This window comes from Mandrillus leucophaeus, unplaced genomic scaffold (assembly GCF_000951045.1).
Source record: "Mandrillus leucophaeus isolate KB7577 unplaced genomic scaffold, Mleu.le_1.0 Scaffold733, whole genome shotgun sequence".
NCBI lineage: Eukaryota > Metazoa > Chordata > Mammalia > Primates > Cercopithecidae > Mandrillus > Mandrillus leucophaeus.
This window is the reverse complement of record NW_012107953.1, coordinates 1,002,058-1,018,960: the sequence shown is the minus strand read 5'-3', so window position 1 is coordinate 1,018,960 and position 16,903 is coordinate 1,002,058. Positions and strand designations below refer to the sequence as shown.

General features: G+C 40.0%; 1 protein-coding gene across 1 annotated transcript in view; it reads left to right on the top strand.

Annotated features, from left to right (window-relative positions):
- LOC105528796 (ephrin-A5-like) overlaps window positions 1-16,152 on the top strand; it is an 84,723-nt gene extending 68,571 nt beyond the window's left edge. The window contains exons 3-5 of the mRNA XM_011965686.1: window positions 9,419-9,484; window positions 9,875-9,955; window positions 15,765-16,152. Coding sequence (XP_011821076.1) covers window positions 9,419-9,484; window positions 9,875-9,955; window positions 15,765-15,886 — 269 coding nt within the window. The 3' untranslated portion in view covers window positions 15,887-16,152. The remainder of the gene's footprint in view (window positions 1-9,418; window positions 9,485-9,874; window positions 9,956-15,764) is intronic.
- The last annotated feature ends 751 nt before the right edge of the window (window positions 16,153-16,903 follow it).

Sequence of the window (16,903 nt, the reverse complement as noted above, 5' to 3'; positions counted from 1 at the left end):
TCTCACCCTGTCGCCTGGGCTGGAGTGCACTGGCACAATCATAGCTCACTGCAGTCTCAGTCCTGGGCTCAGGTGATCCTCCTGCCTCAGCCTCCTTAGTAGCTGGGACTATAGTTAGACACCAGGCTAACCCAAATAGTATACAAAACAAAATTAAAGAGCGTAATGAGAGCGTTTATATGTAGCAGCACAATATCCATGGACTGGTATGGCCATGGTGCGGGGTCTGTAGCCACCTCTGGGCTGGTTTTCTTTAGTGTCATCACTGTCATGTTGCAAAAGCAGTCTCAACACCCAGCCTAGTTTCCTCTCTGCAGGATTTACATCCTTGTCCTACTGTCCCTCTAGCTTAATAGCATGCTCACGCTCTTAACATGGATTGAAAAAGACCTGAGATCTTAACATATTTTCAAAAGGATCAGGATCTTCCAGCACCCTAATTCTCTAAATTCTCTCAGCCTCAGTACACATCCTCACATAAATGTCTTCATCACCACCACCACCCTCCAGCACACACAAAATAACAAATCAAACTATGGTAGAATCTGGTTTTTAAAATTTGGGCTAGAAAGGATCACAGTTAATTTCCATTGTTTTTCTTATGACTCCTAAGTAACTTTTAATCACCACTATCCACACCTGAGTCCTTCCCCCTCCATATTTGTACTTAGAACTCACAACCTCAGAAGCCTTCAGCTGGGTGCCCCCTGCTTAGGGATATCCCCATGCAGAGGCCCCAGTAAGCGCAGAGCTGATGCTATCCATCTGTAGAGTAGTGAAACAATATTCTAGATCTGTAGGGATCACCTGAGTTTCTAAGTGCCCTATAAAATTGTACTGCCCCTCTAAAACAGGTCATACTTAAAATTTGTTTTAGAGAAGATGAAGCTAATGAGGAAACTGAGGCATAGGCAGGTTAAGTAGCTGGCTCAGAACCACAAAGTAAGTCAAAAAGAATGAACCAGGGAGAAAGAGAACCATTATGCATACACTCAAACTGCTAAGCCATGTTTCTTAAAAGAACCCTCACCAAGGAGAATAATAATGAAAGGGGTTTTGAAAGGCTCACAGAAATACTAACTTTTTTCTAGGAGCTTCTTTGAATTGTATTAACTTGATGATTTATTAGTAATTTACTGTCATGCTACATTAGTGCTGTCTGATAACGACATTGTTTCTGCTAATATCGTACGAATGAGGAATGAGATTTGTGGCTTTGCTTTCGTTGCCTAACAGCTAACAGCCATCCTCATAGGGTATCACACAGAGGGGCAAAAGGAGCCTGTGGAGAAGCAATAATATAAATAGTTCCTCTTGTGGGATTCTAGGAATTCTGCCTTTGTTGGAGTTTTTGTTTTTGTTGTTATTATGGCTATTATGGGGCTTCCATCTGAAGAAGAGGTTTTCTAAGTGAATAATTCTGCCTATCTGGTTTGTTGCTGTTTTGTCTTGTTTTGTTTTGTCAGATAATACCCCTCTAGTACAGTAGATTCACCAGAGTAACCACAAACAAGAAAGAAAGAACTGGCTGACCTTAAAGCCTGAGAAAGTCACTTAAATGTTGTGTGGCCTTAGGCAAGGCCAGGTCTCAGAGAATAGTTAGAACACTCACTGATAATCGAAAACTTACTTTTTCTTAACTGTTCAAAGATGTTCAGTGATTTTTAAAAAGAGTAAAATATATAAGAAACTGAAATATATTTCTTCATGTTAAGGAGTTTCTTAGACAATTAAAGTGATATCTAAATATTATCTTGCTTTCTGTGCCTTTGTGGACGAGATTTCCCCATTCACATGACTGACAGAGGTGAAATTTACATTCAGAATGTGAGATTTATTTAAAGCTGTCTTAAAATTTCCTTAGAACTAGAAATGGGCCAGGCATGGTGGCTCACACCGGTAATCTCAGCACTTTGAGAGGCTGAGGCAGGGGGATCACTTGAGGTCAGGAGTTCGAGACTAACCTGGCCAACATGGTGAAACCCTGTTTCTACTGAAAGTACAGAAATTAGCCGGGCATGCTGGCATGCACTTGTAATCCCAGCTACTCGGGAGGCTGACACAGGAGAATCGCTTGAACGTGGTAGGTGGAAGTTGCAGTGGGCTGAGATCGCACCACTGTACTCCAGCCTGGGCGATGGAATGAGACTCTGTCTAAAAAAAAAAGAAAGAAAAAAAAAAAAAGAACTAGAAATGCTTCTTCTAAGGAGACATTTTAACATCGTCCTCCAAAATCCACGTTTTTGTCTTGTACCTGAATAGATATCAAACTGTATGAGACAAATCATCCCCTTCTTCAGTAAGCAGCAGAAAAAAAGTTTGTTGTCATTGAGCTTTTAAACGCAAGTAAAAGTTTGTTCATACTTCAGATACATATATACAAAAAGCATGTTAATGTCCTACTTAAGTATTCCTAGAAATATGAGTGGAAACTTGTCCTCAGCCATTTACTTGAGGTCGCTAAGAAAAAGTAATTGATCTACTGAGAGTTACCTGCTGGAATTTAAATAATACTCAGGTTAGTTATTAGCAATGAGAACTTTGCCTTAAGGGGGCAGAGAGATGGGAGGGGAGGGAAACAGTGGGTAGGGTGGGTGGTGCTTCCCATTTCTCGTTTGTGTGTGGCTGCACAGCTGGAACTTATTTTACCTCCCTTGTCCCGAAGTTTACTCTAATTATTTGTTCCCTGTTACAGTTCCCTGGTGTTAAAACCAAGTTTTAACTTGCAGAATATGTTTTTCTATCCCTCTTGTTATGTGGTGGGAAACACATTCCTTTTCTTATTCTAATTTTTAAAAGAAACATCCCCAGAGTCATATCAAAGTTTCTAATATTTACATGATATTCTTAATTTCTCCAAGGCCTCTATCTTTACTTAGTGGCCTCCTTTCTAAATTTTACGTCTTGGGCTCTGACCTTAACCTGCCCGTGATTTAAGTCTTGAGACACAGTGGACTGCAAAAGAAGAAATGTGTTGACAAATTTAGCAGCTCCTGGGGTTGCACCATGGATGCAAGCTTGGTAAACCAGGGACATGAGCAAGTCATTAAAACACGTGACTTTTAAATCCCAAAAGTTAGAATGGGTGAGAAGTATTTCATCATAACACATGATTTTGTTCTTTATATGAAAATTAAGTATCCTATGGTGCTTTTAAAAAAGGGCACATAGCCATTTGCAAATTGTTGCTCTAGTATTCTTTCCTTAGAAGAGGCCTAACTTTTGTTTTAAGAAGTTTTCTGTGGATCTGGTAACCATTTTCCAAGTCCATATGGCTTTGGTTAATCTCTATTCTGTTCCCACCACTTCTTCTGTTTCCCCACTCCACTCATATACACAAACTGGATTTTATTGATTCGTCAAATTTTAGGAGATATTTCCAGTAGTACCATGTATTTAAATGGGCTTTACTTTTTCAGCATTTATTGTGAATGGAATATTAATGCTTAATTCCACCTTCACCTGCCTAATTTGCATATATTTGTGTTGTATGTTGAACTGCATGAAAAACCTACAGGGGAAAAACCTAGGCCGTGCTAACAGCTAATAGCCTATCTTTTCTTTTGACTTGCACAAATTGAGAAATATTGCCTGTGGCAAACATAATGGAAAACTGCATTTTTAATGCCCCCACACACACTCATTTCTTTAAAAGGAAGAAAGCGGCTGAATATTCTTAAAAATAAAACTTCCCAAAGTACCCAGATTGACATGGGACACAGAAAAGGAGGATTTTGGCTTTCAGAATTAAGATTTGAAGCTGAATAAGGTTAGGCAGAGATGTTAAGGTTGACTAATGAGTACAGTGTTGGGCCTGAAAATGTGAAAGAAATACAATATTTCCCTCCTTTTCTGCTAAAAGTTTGGTACTTCGTAAAGAAGAATGGTTGTTACCTTAATGATCAGGGAACTTTTGAGTTGTTTGGAGTCTCATAATCTTTGTATTTAACTTGATGGCCTGTGTAGACGATAACTAATAGGAGTTTGTTTTTTTTTTTAATAGTAAGAGAAGTTTTAACTTATTTTGAAATCCTTTCAGGTATTTTTAAAGACTACCTTTGCATTCTATTTCTCCTATTTGAAGAAAGGCATTCTCCTTAAGATTTGTGTTCACATTTTGTATCCACTCATTTCGGTTTCCCCAGCAGTTCGGATTTAAAATGAGACATCATGTAATTGCAAAGAACAGCACAGGTTGGCTGCCTTAGCAAAAGCAAACTAAGCTGCATAGGAAGGAAAATGAAAGACACTTTTTAAATGCTGGAGTGAGAACATTTAAATTGATACGTCTTGTCGTATTTCTTCAACAGCAGCTTATAATTACCTTTCTTCAAGGCATATTTTAAGTGGACTTGTAACAGTAGCTTGAAATGTAAACTAGTAAGGGATCCAGTTGCAGAATCAGGAGTGTGCAGCTCTGTGGGAGCAAGGGCATGCTGGCCATTAGCAGAGCATGCCGGAGTGTCTTCGTCCTTCAGTCCGAAGTTGGCTTGAAGCCTTTAATTACACAGATATGTTAGTGTACAGCATTGTATCAGCTCTTGGTGAAAAAATTACCCCCAAATTTTGTGGCTAAAACATGTATTATTCCACAGTTTCCGTGGACCAGGAATCCAGGGGCAGCGTAGCTGGATCCTTTGGGTTTCTCCTAAGGCAACAGTCATCTCAAGGCTCAGCGAGAAGGATTCACTTTCCAGCTCACTCACCTGATTGTTAGCCGATTCAGTTCCTTGTGGGTTGTTGAACTATGACATCAGTTCCTTGCACCTCTTGGCTGGAAGTCTCCCTTAGTTTCTTGCTACGTGGTCCTCTCCATTGGAAATCTCACAATATGGTACCTTGTTTCATGAGCAAAAGACAGAGTGTTCGCTAGACGTAAGGCACAGTCTTTTGTAACATAATCAGAGTGACAACCCATCACTTTTGCAGTGTTCTGCTCATTAGAAGCAAGTTAATAGGTTCAGCCCCCTCTCAAGGGAAGGGGATTATACAAAGGCCTGCCTACAGGAAGTTGGGGATCACTGGGAGCCATGTCAGAAGCTGCCTGCCACAAGCATCATGGCAGTACATGAAGGGATGTGTTCTCTACTCTGTCTGAAGGATAGACCTATGATGAATTGTGGTATGAATGTTACATATATTTGCATTGCTAATTATAACTTTTAGAAGTGCTGATTTGGGGCACTGAATATGGTCACTTTTCTCTACCAAATTGGCTAAGTGCTGAGTCACGCTCACCTGAGCCCCAGGAGACCAAGATTTTTGGGAAGGCTAAAGTTAGAGCCCCTGTCTGAGGTCATGGAACAGAGTAAAAGTAAGGGGCCCTCACGGCCTTATTAGCGAGGTACTCTAAACACAGAGAACCAGAGAGTCTCCAGCTTGTATTTCATTATGTGTTATAAGGTTTTGATTGGTACTTTGCAGCTCATTCGGGGGAAGGGACTCTATGGATTGATTTATAAAGTTGCTATTAAGATAATGGAATGGAATGATTATGCTTGTTTTAATTGTCCCCATATCCCTATTCCCAGCTTCCTGACTCCAGTATACACTTTAAGGAGTAAACTGAGTTAATGGATGTGAATTTGGATTATGCGGCGGCTGTTTAAGACATTTCTCATTTTAAGTTGAAAAATCCTATTAGAAAATCCGTGTATCTTTAGAGGAAGATTTCAGATCTAGATTTTTTTCACCTGTTTGCAAGTCATTGCCTCTTTTTGGTTGCCAAAGCTCCGATTTGGAAATTTAGGGATAAAATGTCTTCTGTCCCAGTTGCTGCTGGTTAGCTTCTGGAGGACCTGTGAAGCCTCTGATAAACATGTCTGGTACACACTCTTGCTCCCTGCCCAGAGTTGCACTGGCTCTTCATGTGAACCTCAGCTGTCACATGGATCCCTCCAGGGTACCCTAAACTGTGGTTCATATTTATGTCCCAACTTGAAGAAGCACAACACAAAGACAGGGACAGTTTGAAATCTTATATCTCTTCACATGCACAGCACCTAATAAAGAAGCTGATACATAGTAGGCATTTTATTTTATTTATTTATTTTTGATACAGAGTCTAGCTCTGTTGCTGGGCTGGAGTACAGTAGCTCAATCTCGGCTCACTGCAACCTCCACCTCCTGGACTCAAGCAATTCTCATGCCTCAGCCTCCCGAGTAGCTGGGATTACAAGTGTGTGCCCCCATGCCCGGCTAATTTTTGCATTTTTAATAGAGACAGGGTTTTGCCAAGTTGGCCAGGCTGGTCTCGATCTCCTGGCCTTAAGTGATCCATCCACCTTGGCCTCCCACAGTGTTAGGATTGTAGGCATGAACCACTGCACCCAGCCCATAGTAGGCATTTTAAAAGCATTTGAAATGGTAGATGAAGCTGCAGTAATATGTAATGGATTTTTATAATTATTCACTGTCAACTTTCAACATCGACTATTCATTTTCTAAGGAAAGCAGCACAAGAAGTTATATATAGTGAATATAATTTATGTATATAAATTTATATATATTTATGTATATAATTTATGTGTAAAATGCTTACATATTTGCTTTTAACTAAGATAAAGTTGGCTTTTAACTAAGACAAAGTGATGTATCTCTAGAGCCCTAAGGATTAATACTACCTACCTCCTGACAAAAACAAGGCATGTTTTAAGATTTTACTCCCTCATTTCCATCCTCTGCTCTATCTATTGCTCATAAATTGATCCTGAGATTTTCTTTATAAGTTTAGTAGTGGGAATATTATATGTTTCAATTCCTCTGTTATGTTTTGTTTTTAGTGCTCAGTCCTCTGTCTTTTGCTTATTGTGATTAGTAATGCACTTATATTTTCAAATAGTACTAAAAATTAATCATCTGTATATTTAAGTTGGTATAAAGGTATCCTTTGTCAGCCAGGAAGTATGTGGTGAAAGAACCTTGAGCATAACATAGAGGAAAACCACACTCTCACTTTATTAAACCTTACATTTAAAAAATAGAGTTTTGATACTATATGGAAAAAGTTTTCATCTTTTTGGATTTTTTGTTTGTTTTTCAAGGTGTTAAATAAGAAACCCAAGTTATACTGAGCTAGTAAGGCACACTTCTCAGGTTGTCTTGAAGGGTTAGGAGTTTACTCCTTCAGCTCAGGCCAGTGATGCAGTGATGATAGAGTCAATCCATGGCATGCAATCTGTGTTGTGTACTCACATATCACATTGTATGCTAATATTCCTTGTTCATAAATTTTTCTAAGGATTACAGTATAATAGCCAAACAGTATCACAAGGCATCAGCCACATTTTCTGGTGATAGAAAATAAGGAAGTAATGGGGCAGGTTGTTAGGGAAGAGAGGTTTTTATTTTATGTGTCATATAAATACAAATACATTCGATATTTTTAATTTACAGAAGTATGTAGCACATCCACTAGCTAAGACTATGTCCTTCCTTGAGAACTCATGAGAGAACTCTCCAGTTTTTTCCTGGATGGCTTATCATTTGCTCTTTAGTTATTCCCATGTGCCCTACAATAATTTTCATGTCCTGGATTTATTTCTCCTATATACAAATCTGAAAGACCTGTACTAAATCCAAGAAGCTCCTCCCTAAACCAATTAAGCATTTGATTTTGTCTTCACCATGTTTATCTAGCAGTATCATCTGTAAAGTCAGTTATTTGCATGTAGCAAATCAAGTTCGTGAGGCTTGAAGTGAGTTCATCTCAGCTCAGAAATTCATAGAACAGCAGTGTGAACATCCATGTGTCACTTTTTTCACACTAACTCTCATGAATAAGACATATACTCCCTCAAGAACCCGTGGTTTTCCTAATGAATTGGAGTCACCTATGTGTACTGTATTTGCGACATGCACATTTGCAGTTGAGGTCCACAGGAAGGACACCATTTCCTGGATCAAACCGCAGAGTGCAAATATTGTGCCCTAAATAACACACTAGTTACTGTAAATGTCAGTAGAGGGAGTTTTTCTGACTTTGATTTAATGAAAGCCTACAGCAAAGCCAGCTGTTAGCACTTCTTAACTGCTTGTCAGAGCAACCAGGGGAGATAGGGAGGACCAAAAACACTTTTTCTCTATACTTTTGTTTTAAAATTAAAGTAGTTTTCAACAGGTGTTGAATAGGGACACTGGGGGCTCTATACTACTTGACATTATTTAGTTGGTGAATTTAGTTCTCCTCCAGGAGAGTTACTTGGATCTAGAATTACATAAGGAGATTGTATAAAATGTGTTTGCAAGTTTGTATATTGAATCCTCTCACCTGCAAAAGAAGCATTTTTGTGTTCTGGGCTCCCCATGAGGAATAATTTAAAAATAAAGGAAAGAGAAGACACACCAAATGCCGATCCCTCGCTTTGTCACTTTGGGTATTGCCAAACTAATTGTAAGCCATGTGTGATTTGATGGATGTCATCTGCTTTTTCTGAACAAAGAAACCACTTGAAGCAAACACATAGGGAGGAAAGTATGCGACGCTCGTTTCTGTAATTTTTTTCATTTCTAGAATGCATTAGTAAATACATGTGGTTGTGAAGGGCCTTACTGCCCTTGGAAATTCCTTTGACATTTTGCTGTGTGTACAGAGGGGAGATAATCTTTCAACCGTAGGGAAAGTTTACAGTCTTATTATCTTGAAGAGGAGAAGAAAGTTTCTTCCTCAAGTGATTTATAACTTGAAACATGCTGTCATGTTTTGGTAAGCCCACTTTATTAATTCCATCCTTCTCTGTGGCAAATTAAAAAAAAAAAATACATGTACCATTGCAACATAGTGCTTTCTCAATAGCATATTGTACTTATAATAGCATGATGGAAGTTACCGGGCTTGGGTTAGTCATATAGAATGCAGAGCCAAGTTCTGAGTAAAACCTCTAATTGAATTACCTGCAAAAGCACTGACAGACAAGCTTTCAGGACGGACAAAGCTCTGCTTTCCCGAGCAGAAATAGGTCATGTTTAAGTCTGCCTTGTGACTCTCTGTTATTGGTTTTTGCCGGCACTTTCACCTCATGCCTCTGTTGGGCCCCTTTTCCTGCAGCAGAGGAGGAGCAGCTCTGTGAAAGCCAGAGGGCTCACACATTATCCTCTCGATTTAGAGAAAATTGATAACAGATCAAGTTAAATGGAAGAGCCTTTGAAATAAAAATCCAAAGTATTTCTTCACAGATTACTCAGATTCTTGCATGATTCTTTTATTGTATTGAAAAGAGAAGATCAGGATATGAAAGTAGCCTTTCTGTAGCAGTGAGACCTGAAAAGTACTGTTTGTTTTAATTTGGGGGAAGAATTAGAGAAAGTTCCTGTTGTCCAAATCAGGAAAGAATTTATTGTCCATCATGTGTATGTGAAAATGAAGAGTAATGTGTTGTTCTCTTCTTTCTCTCCTGCTCTCTCTCTGTGTTATCCACAGCCTCTGCAATCCCAGATAATGGAAGAAGGTCCTGTCTAAAGCTCAAAGTCTTTGTGAGACCGACAAGTAAGTTCACTAGAATGAGCTTCAGAGGGTGGCTTCACTGCGCATGCTTTATTGTGTGGTCTGGTTCACAGCGGTAAAATTTTTTTACTGTTAAATCTTGTGTGGTATCTGTTTTGTATATCAACATTCATATTTTAGTTTTCATCATATTTTTTCTCATTCTTCATGATGCTTTTACTTAAGTACACAGCAGTTGCTAACTTGTTGTTTCTTAGACTGTTGTACATGCAGAGCAAATGGGAACAATATTGGCATTTAGAACATGCCATTGATTGCAAAACAATCTTTACATAAAAAAAGAAAAAAAGGAGAGAAAGAAAAAAGAAAGAAATGGGAGTTTAAGGGTGTCTTCACTAACATATTTGGCTGTTATCTCTATTTTTGTTATAGATAGCTGTATGAAAACTATAGGTGTTCATGATCGTGTTTTCGATGTTAACGACAAAGTAGAAAATTCATTAGAACCAGCAGGTTAGTATGCTTAGAGAATCTCTTTTAACAAATGCATCTATTTCTCTGGTGCTTCAGTATTTTTTTCCTTTCTTCCTCTCTGCATGTTTGCATGGTATAGTTGTTGTTCTGCTTTTGCTCATTGCTAGCGATGCTAATATGACTTATATTCTACCTCATTCCTCCAGTATCTTTGTGTAATGCATGTTAGATAAAATAAAACTTTTCTTTTTTGGAATGGGTTTGAGCTAATGCAGTATCCTAATATAGAAGCCCCATCAGAATGCTAAAATCTCACTGCCTTTTGCCATATCCTCAGAGCATGCTGGTGAATCACTGTGAATATTAAAGGTTCTGTTTTCATATAAGACACAAAACATTTCTATTGTATATGTTCATAAAATTTTATTTTTTATGTCCAAATCTATAGATAAAAGTAATAAGACTATTGCACAAAATAGAAACTAATTCAACATATTTAGTTTTCTCTAGAAATTTACATGCATCATTGAACTGACCTAAGGAACTTTATTTTATTTAAATATTATTTTAGCTATTGTCAATAGTAATTGGTCTAGAGAAGTATAATCACATTGCCACCACAAATTCACACATCTCTTGCTGCCACAAATGTACCAGTAGCCTGTTGAGCCAAATGTGATCCTTGATTACCGAGGCAAAATAAGTTTTAAGGATAAATAAAATTTTTCTACTATTGACTTCCACACTCCTAATGTTTCCCATAACTAAAGAAAAATAAAACCCATCAAAGCACTCATTGAGGCATTTAGTCTGTCGCATACTATGGATAATGAGAACATGTAAACTATTCATTTGGTTATCAATTCAGTCTGGCCATTTAATGAAACTAGATTCACTGGGAGGTGTGGTCGCCCTCTGCCAACTGCTTATGGAGGAGTGTGCCTGGAGGCCCTGTGTGTTCCCTTCCTCTGTGGTGTCCTCTTCTCCCCTACCTGCTCCAGATCTTCACTGGTTTCCTTACCCATCTCCCTTGATCATCTCAAAGCTTAAGGGCAATAAAATGTTTTCCTCTTCATGGAGAGATTTGAGCCCCCTTATGTAAATGGAGATTTTTTTTTTTTTTTTTTTTTTTTTGCTTTTGTAGTAGAAATTTCTCTTCCTTATGGTCCTAGAAACTAACAGGCATTGAGGTCCACTTTTTCCTCCAATGTTGTAACCAGGACTGCACAGTCAATGAGCCTTAGGGAAACTTACCCTGAGTAAATGCTGTGCCTCAGGACATACAATAGCTTGCCCGTTATAACTGGCAGAAAGAGTTAGAGTTTTTTCCCTGAAGCATTCTTGTTTTTCTAAGGCAGGCATCTCACCCAGAGCGCAAATGAGAGGTGTGTACAATGAGCTCTCCGAGGCCTTAGTGGCTCCCCAGGGATCAGTTAGCTGCTTTAGAAAGTTTTAAGGAATGAATGCTGACATGAAGACATTTTAATTGTGTCCTGGAAATCTGGAGCCATGACTTTGGCTTCTTAAGGTACCAGAGTCCTCACAATTGGGGACTTGGGCCATCAGAGGATCTGCAAGTTACTCAGTATCTCCCTCAACAGCCCCAGAGTCTACACTCTTCCTTCTGTGACTGAGGAGACTCACCCGTGCCACATTGCTGATTAGATAGATCCAGGTTTAATACTCAGATCTTCTGACTCCTATTCCAATATTAGTATCAAAGTAGTAGTCTCTTACCATTGCTAGAGATATGTTCATAAAGAGGACTTAAGTCTCTTGGCTTTGTTAAGAAGCCACAAGAAGAATGAGCAGCATGTTCTAAACAAAAATTACCCAGGATTATGATCTATTGATACACATTGTACATAATGTAGGCATATCTTTCCCATGGTTTTTTTTTTCCCCAGGGAATCTCTACTGCCTGTCTACAGCATAGAAGGCTGCTTAGATACCTAACAGATTGCATATTTTTCTCTGGTAATGAAGAGGCACATGGAGGACCATCCTGCCGTTAGGAAAATTACCTTTGAATTCCACTAACGATACAATGCAAGATATTAAGATGCCTTCGTGCATGAACATATGTCACTGTCTTTGGGGAAACAATGTTTTTTTTCACTGAACATTTAAAATGCACAATGGCCCCAAATTGATGGACATATAACTGCTGGAAGTTTGCAAAAGTTTGGCAGAATGTAGTTCAGTGTGTGCAAACGTGCGCTGGGGAGTAGAGCGTAGGTGTACATGCAGGAAAAGCTCCTTGAGTCAGTCAGAGCTATGTTTTAAGGGCTTGCTGGTGAGCAACTTCACTAACAAAGTGAGACAAGGTTGAGCCACAATTCCTGGCAATAAGAAAACAATAAGGAGTGAAGCACTGTGCCTCACACCTATAATCTCAGCAATTTGAGAGGCTGAGATGGGTGGATTGCTTGAGGCTGAGAGTTTGAGACCAACCTGGACAACACTGTGAGACCTTGTCTTTCCAAAAAAAAAAAAGAAGTGTGTGTGCCTATAGTCTCAGCTATTTGGGAGACTGAGGTGGGAGGATTGCTTAAGCCCAGGAGTTCGAGGCTACAGTGAGCTATGATCATGCCACTGCACTCCATCCTGGGTGACAGAACAAGATTCTGTCTCTAAGAAGAGAGAGAAAGTCCCGTCAGACTTGCAATTCTTCCCCACTGTGTCAAACCACTGAATGAAAGGGTATTTGCCTTCCCCCAGCTCCGGGTGTAGACCCAGTCTTTATGAACCCAGCAAGTCTGAAAGGATTCCACTGCATGATCTCAGCGATGTGTACTAATTCACCTGTCTTTGGAATGTATTTGTCTTTTTTGTTTGCTTGCACACTCTGCCTGCCAGTTTCCTATCATCAGGGATGCAGGATGATCTCAGGGCAGACATATGCCACATAACATGCTCCAAAATATTGTTAGTGTTCTCTCCATTAACCATTGAAACCCCCATGTTGTGGAATCCTGTAGCCAAGAGGCAAAACTTGATTTAGCTTCTGAAGAGGAACATTTTCTTCTCTCAAGCCCATGTTACAAGTGTTAGAAATTCTCTCATATTTAGGTGTACTTTTCATTGGGATAGATTTTGCCTATGAATTCCTCCTTAGAATTCTGAAATTGCTCAGATTTGCCCAAATGACAGCCAGTTTCTCATTTCACTTTTGGGGGCTATAGAATTTCCCAACACTGGGAACCTGTTTTAATCAAAGGATGCTTTGTGGAATCCCAAATGAGGAACAGCGTGTTGCAGGAAGAAGAGAAGGATCCTGATGCCCTAATGGGACTGACTTTCCTTTTGTGGGGCAGGAAGATATATATTCGTTGGGTGCTTATAAAAGGTTAATTCCAAAGATTGTATATGATAAAAGGACTGAAAGGCCCACTTAGCCTCATACTGCACTTAGATGAAAAACAAAAGCCTTTCTCTCCATTACCCTGTAAGACCTATTCCCTGTGTCTTGTGCTGAGTAGACCTGGAATAATGGATAGCCCTCACTGTGTACATAGAAGGGACTAGGGTGGTGGTGAAGGGGTTCACACCGAAGATCTAAGTGCTAGCTGGGTACCTTTAACAGTACACTTGTAAACTATACAAGGAGAAGGATTGGGTAATATGCTAGTAAAAATAAGATAGAGAGGAATCCAATAGCTGATGCAATTTCAGGTATTTAAATATGTGATATTATGAAATGAGCTCTGGAATCCTCAGGGTTTATGGTTATTTCACAATTAAGCCTGAAGTGCTCCATTGTTTTGATTGACAACATATTGGTGCTCTTAAGAAAGTGATTTGGATTTTAATTTCAGGGCTATTAAGGGCCTTGACTTCTACTTCCTGTTAACTACAGATTTAATTAATACACTTGCAAGGCTGAAAAAGAGCAGAGAATAGAGGAGAGTCTGAAGGTATTTGGCCACATTGTGGAGGACTTGATATATATTTTTTTCTGCATCCATTTATCTTACCATCTTGCTTCCTAACCTTTTCTAGTCTCCTAGGCTAAAATCACTCCATGTAGATTCACTAAGGTCCAGGAAAAGGGAGCAAATTTGACAAGGGGATGCAACAGCTTTTATTCGAGGGAAGGCTAAAATGATAAGAGCACTCCAGGGCAGGAGACTCAACACTAAGAAGACCTTTCTCATTGGGAATGGACGTGATGGACAGAAACATCCCAAACGAGCATATCCGAAGCAGAAGTCAGCCTGTGAACCTGAAAAGTGGTTACTTTAGGACAAATGTTAGGGAGTGTGATTCTACCCAGTGAACTAAAAGCACCCTTATTGTGACACGTGTGGTAGGAAAATATAAATGAGTTTAAAATAATGGTTAGTTAACCCGTTGAGGGGTTTGAGGTGGCCCCATCCGGGGTATTTAGGGATTTTCCTTTGAGGTCAATATAATTGTGAACAACCACTAGAGCCTTGTTACCATTCTCTCTGACCCTTGAGCAATTCCCAGATGGCAACTGCTGAACACCTACAGGAAGTTACCCTGATGCTGAGATAAAATTTGCACAGGGACTCACTATTGGCCCCCAGAATGTGTTATTCAGAGATCCTTAGTCTAAAAGCACAAGTGGCCAGGTATGGTGACTCCTGTCTATAATCCCAATGCTTTGGGAGGCCAGGGGAGGAGGTTGGTTGAGGCTAAGAGTTTGAGACCAGCCTGGGAGGCAAAGCAAAACCCTGTCTCTCTAAAAATGTTTTAAATTAGCCAGGCATGGTGGTTCACACCTGGAGTCCCAGCTACTTGGGAGGTTGAGGCAGGAGGATTGCTTGAGCCCGGGAGGTCAAGACTACAGCGAGCTGTGATTGGGCCACTGCACTCCAGTCTGCACAACAGAGCAAGACCTTACCTCTCAAAAACATTGATTAATTTAATTTAATTAACAGTAAAGAAAAGCATGTTAGACAGGTGGAAAGAAGAAGACAGGCAGCCCTGGAGCAGAGCATGGCTCCTAGGCAAGCCTCCAACCTCTCTTTGGTACTAATTGCTGCAGAGTTCCCATTTTGAAGTTAAGCCTGTTAATCATGCAGATCAGGAAGGCTATCCAAAGTCAGAGGCAGCCTCATAGAACACTTTATAGCTAAATAAAAGAAGCTTAACTCACTTAATCCATTTTATTTAGAGGAAAATTTGCATCCACGCTGATAATTTATGTGCCAAGCTTCAGCCCGATAAAAATAAAAATAGTCAAGTTCAAGTAATTTAATCTTAGAAATACAGGGTTTGTAATAGAGATAGCACCATAATTGACACCTAATTATAGGCAAACTAGTGGGCATAGGTTTATTGAAGTTTACTAGGCATGATGTATAGTTTATCCAAAATGCTGTTGTTTTGGCATTTAGTTTTTCATGTTTGAAAATTCGTCTAGGCATCCAACAACCAGGCAATCTACACTAATCCTATGAAACAGCTAAAAGAAGGGAAATGGGCAGTGCATTCTGCCCCACCCCCACCAACATGTCAGTTGCCTGCTTGTGACATCTTAGGTTTCAAAGGTACATTCAGATATCTGAAATTTGTGCAAGGCATATCTGACTGCTGGCTAACCAAAGCAGCTCACGTGCCAAAGTTTACAGTGTATGCATAATTTTTCCCTTCAATTTTTAAGGAAAGTATTAATATTGCTGAGAAAGTCCAATTTTCTTTGCTTCTTCTTTGTTTTCTGTAAATAATGAGTGATTATGCAGACATGAAAGTCAATGGTGGCACAAGGTTCATTACCCTACTTTGCAGAGGGTGGCGAGGTCTGTTAACAGCAGGCTACTGCAAGAGAGTTATTAAGGATGTGAAATCTCATTGGAATGTGTGCTTTCTATTTGAACAGATGACACCGTACATGAGTCAGCCGAGCCATCCCGCGGTGAGAACGCGGCACAAACACCAAGGATACCCAGCCGCCTTTTGGCAATCCTACTGTTCCTCCTGGCGATGCTTTTGACATTATAGCACAGTCTCCTCCCGTCACTTGTCACAGAAAACATCAGGGTCTTGGAACACCAGAGATCCACCTAACTGCTCATCCTAAGAAGGGACTTGTTATTGGGTTTTGGCAGATGTCAGATTTTTGTTTTCTTTCTTTCAGCCTGAATTCTAAGCAACAACTTGGGGCTGGGGGCCTAAACTTGTTCCTGCCTCCCTCACCCCACCCCACCCCCAGCCCTGGCCCCTGACTTCTCTCGCCCCTCCCAAATTAAATGGACTCCAGATGAAAATGCCAAATTGTCGTAGTGACACCAGTGGTTCGTCAGCTCCTGTGCATTCTCCTCTAAGAACTCACCTCCGTTAGCGCACTGTGTCAGCGGTCTATGGACAAGGAAGAGTAGTGGCAGATGCAGCCAGCGCTGGCTAGGCCCGGGAGGGTTTTGCTCTCCTATACAATATTTATGCCTTCTCATTCAGAACTGTAAGATGATCGTGCAGGGCATCATGTCACCATGTCAGGTCCAGAGGGGCGGTATTAAGAATAGATATAATATTACACCATTTCCTATAGGAGTGTATAAATGAACTGGCTTCTAAAAGGTTGAGACACTGGGTTTTTTTTAATATGACTGTCTTAAAGCATTCTTGACAGCAAAACTTGTGCTCTCTAAAAGAAGCCTTTTTTTTTTTCTAGGAGGCAGGTTGGGTGTGGAATGCTAATACAGAGCAGGTGTGAAAACAGAGAAAACTACAGGTTTGCTGGGGGTGTGTATGTGTGAGTGCCTCTAATTTTTTTGGTGACTGGGCAGTGCACACCAGATATTTTTTCTTTGAATACAGATCACCATGGTGCTACAACTTTTTTTTTTTTTTTTTAGAAACTCAAAGAGGCATTTTTATGAATAAAGTGACCTTCCCTAAGGCTGACAAGCCAGGGTTGATGAGTGCATAGTGGAATAGCTTTGGAGGCTCCTCTGGGGGATGACGCATACCAAGGAGAGGACCGCAGTGGCCAGAGGAGACATGATTTGGCTTTGCTGG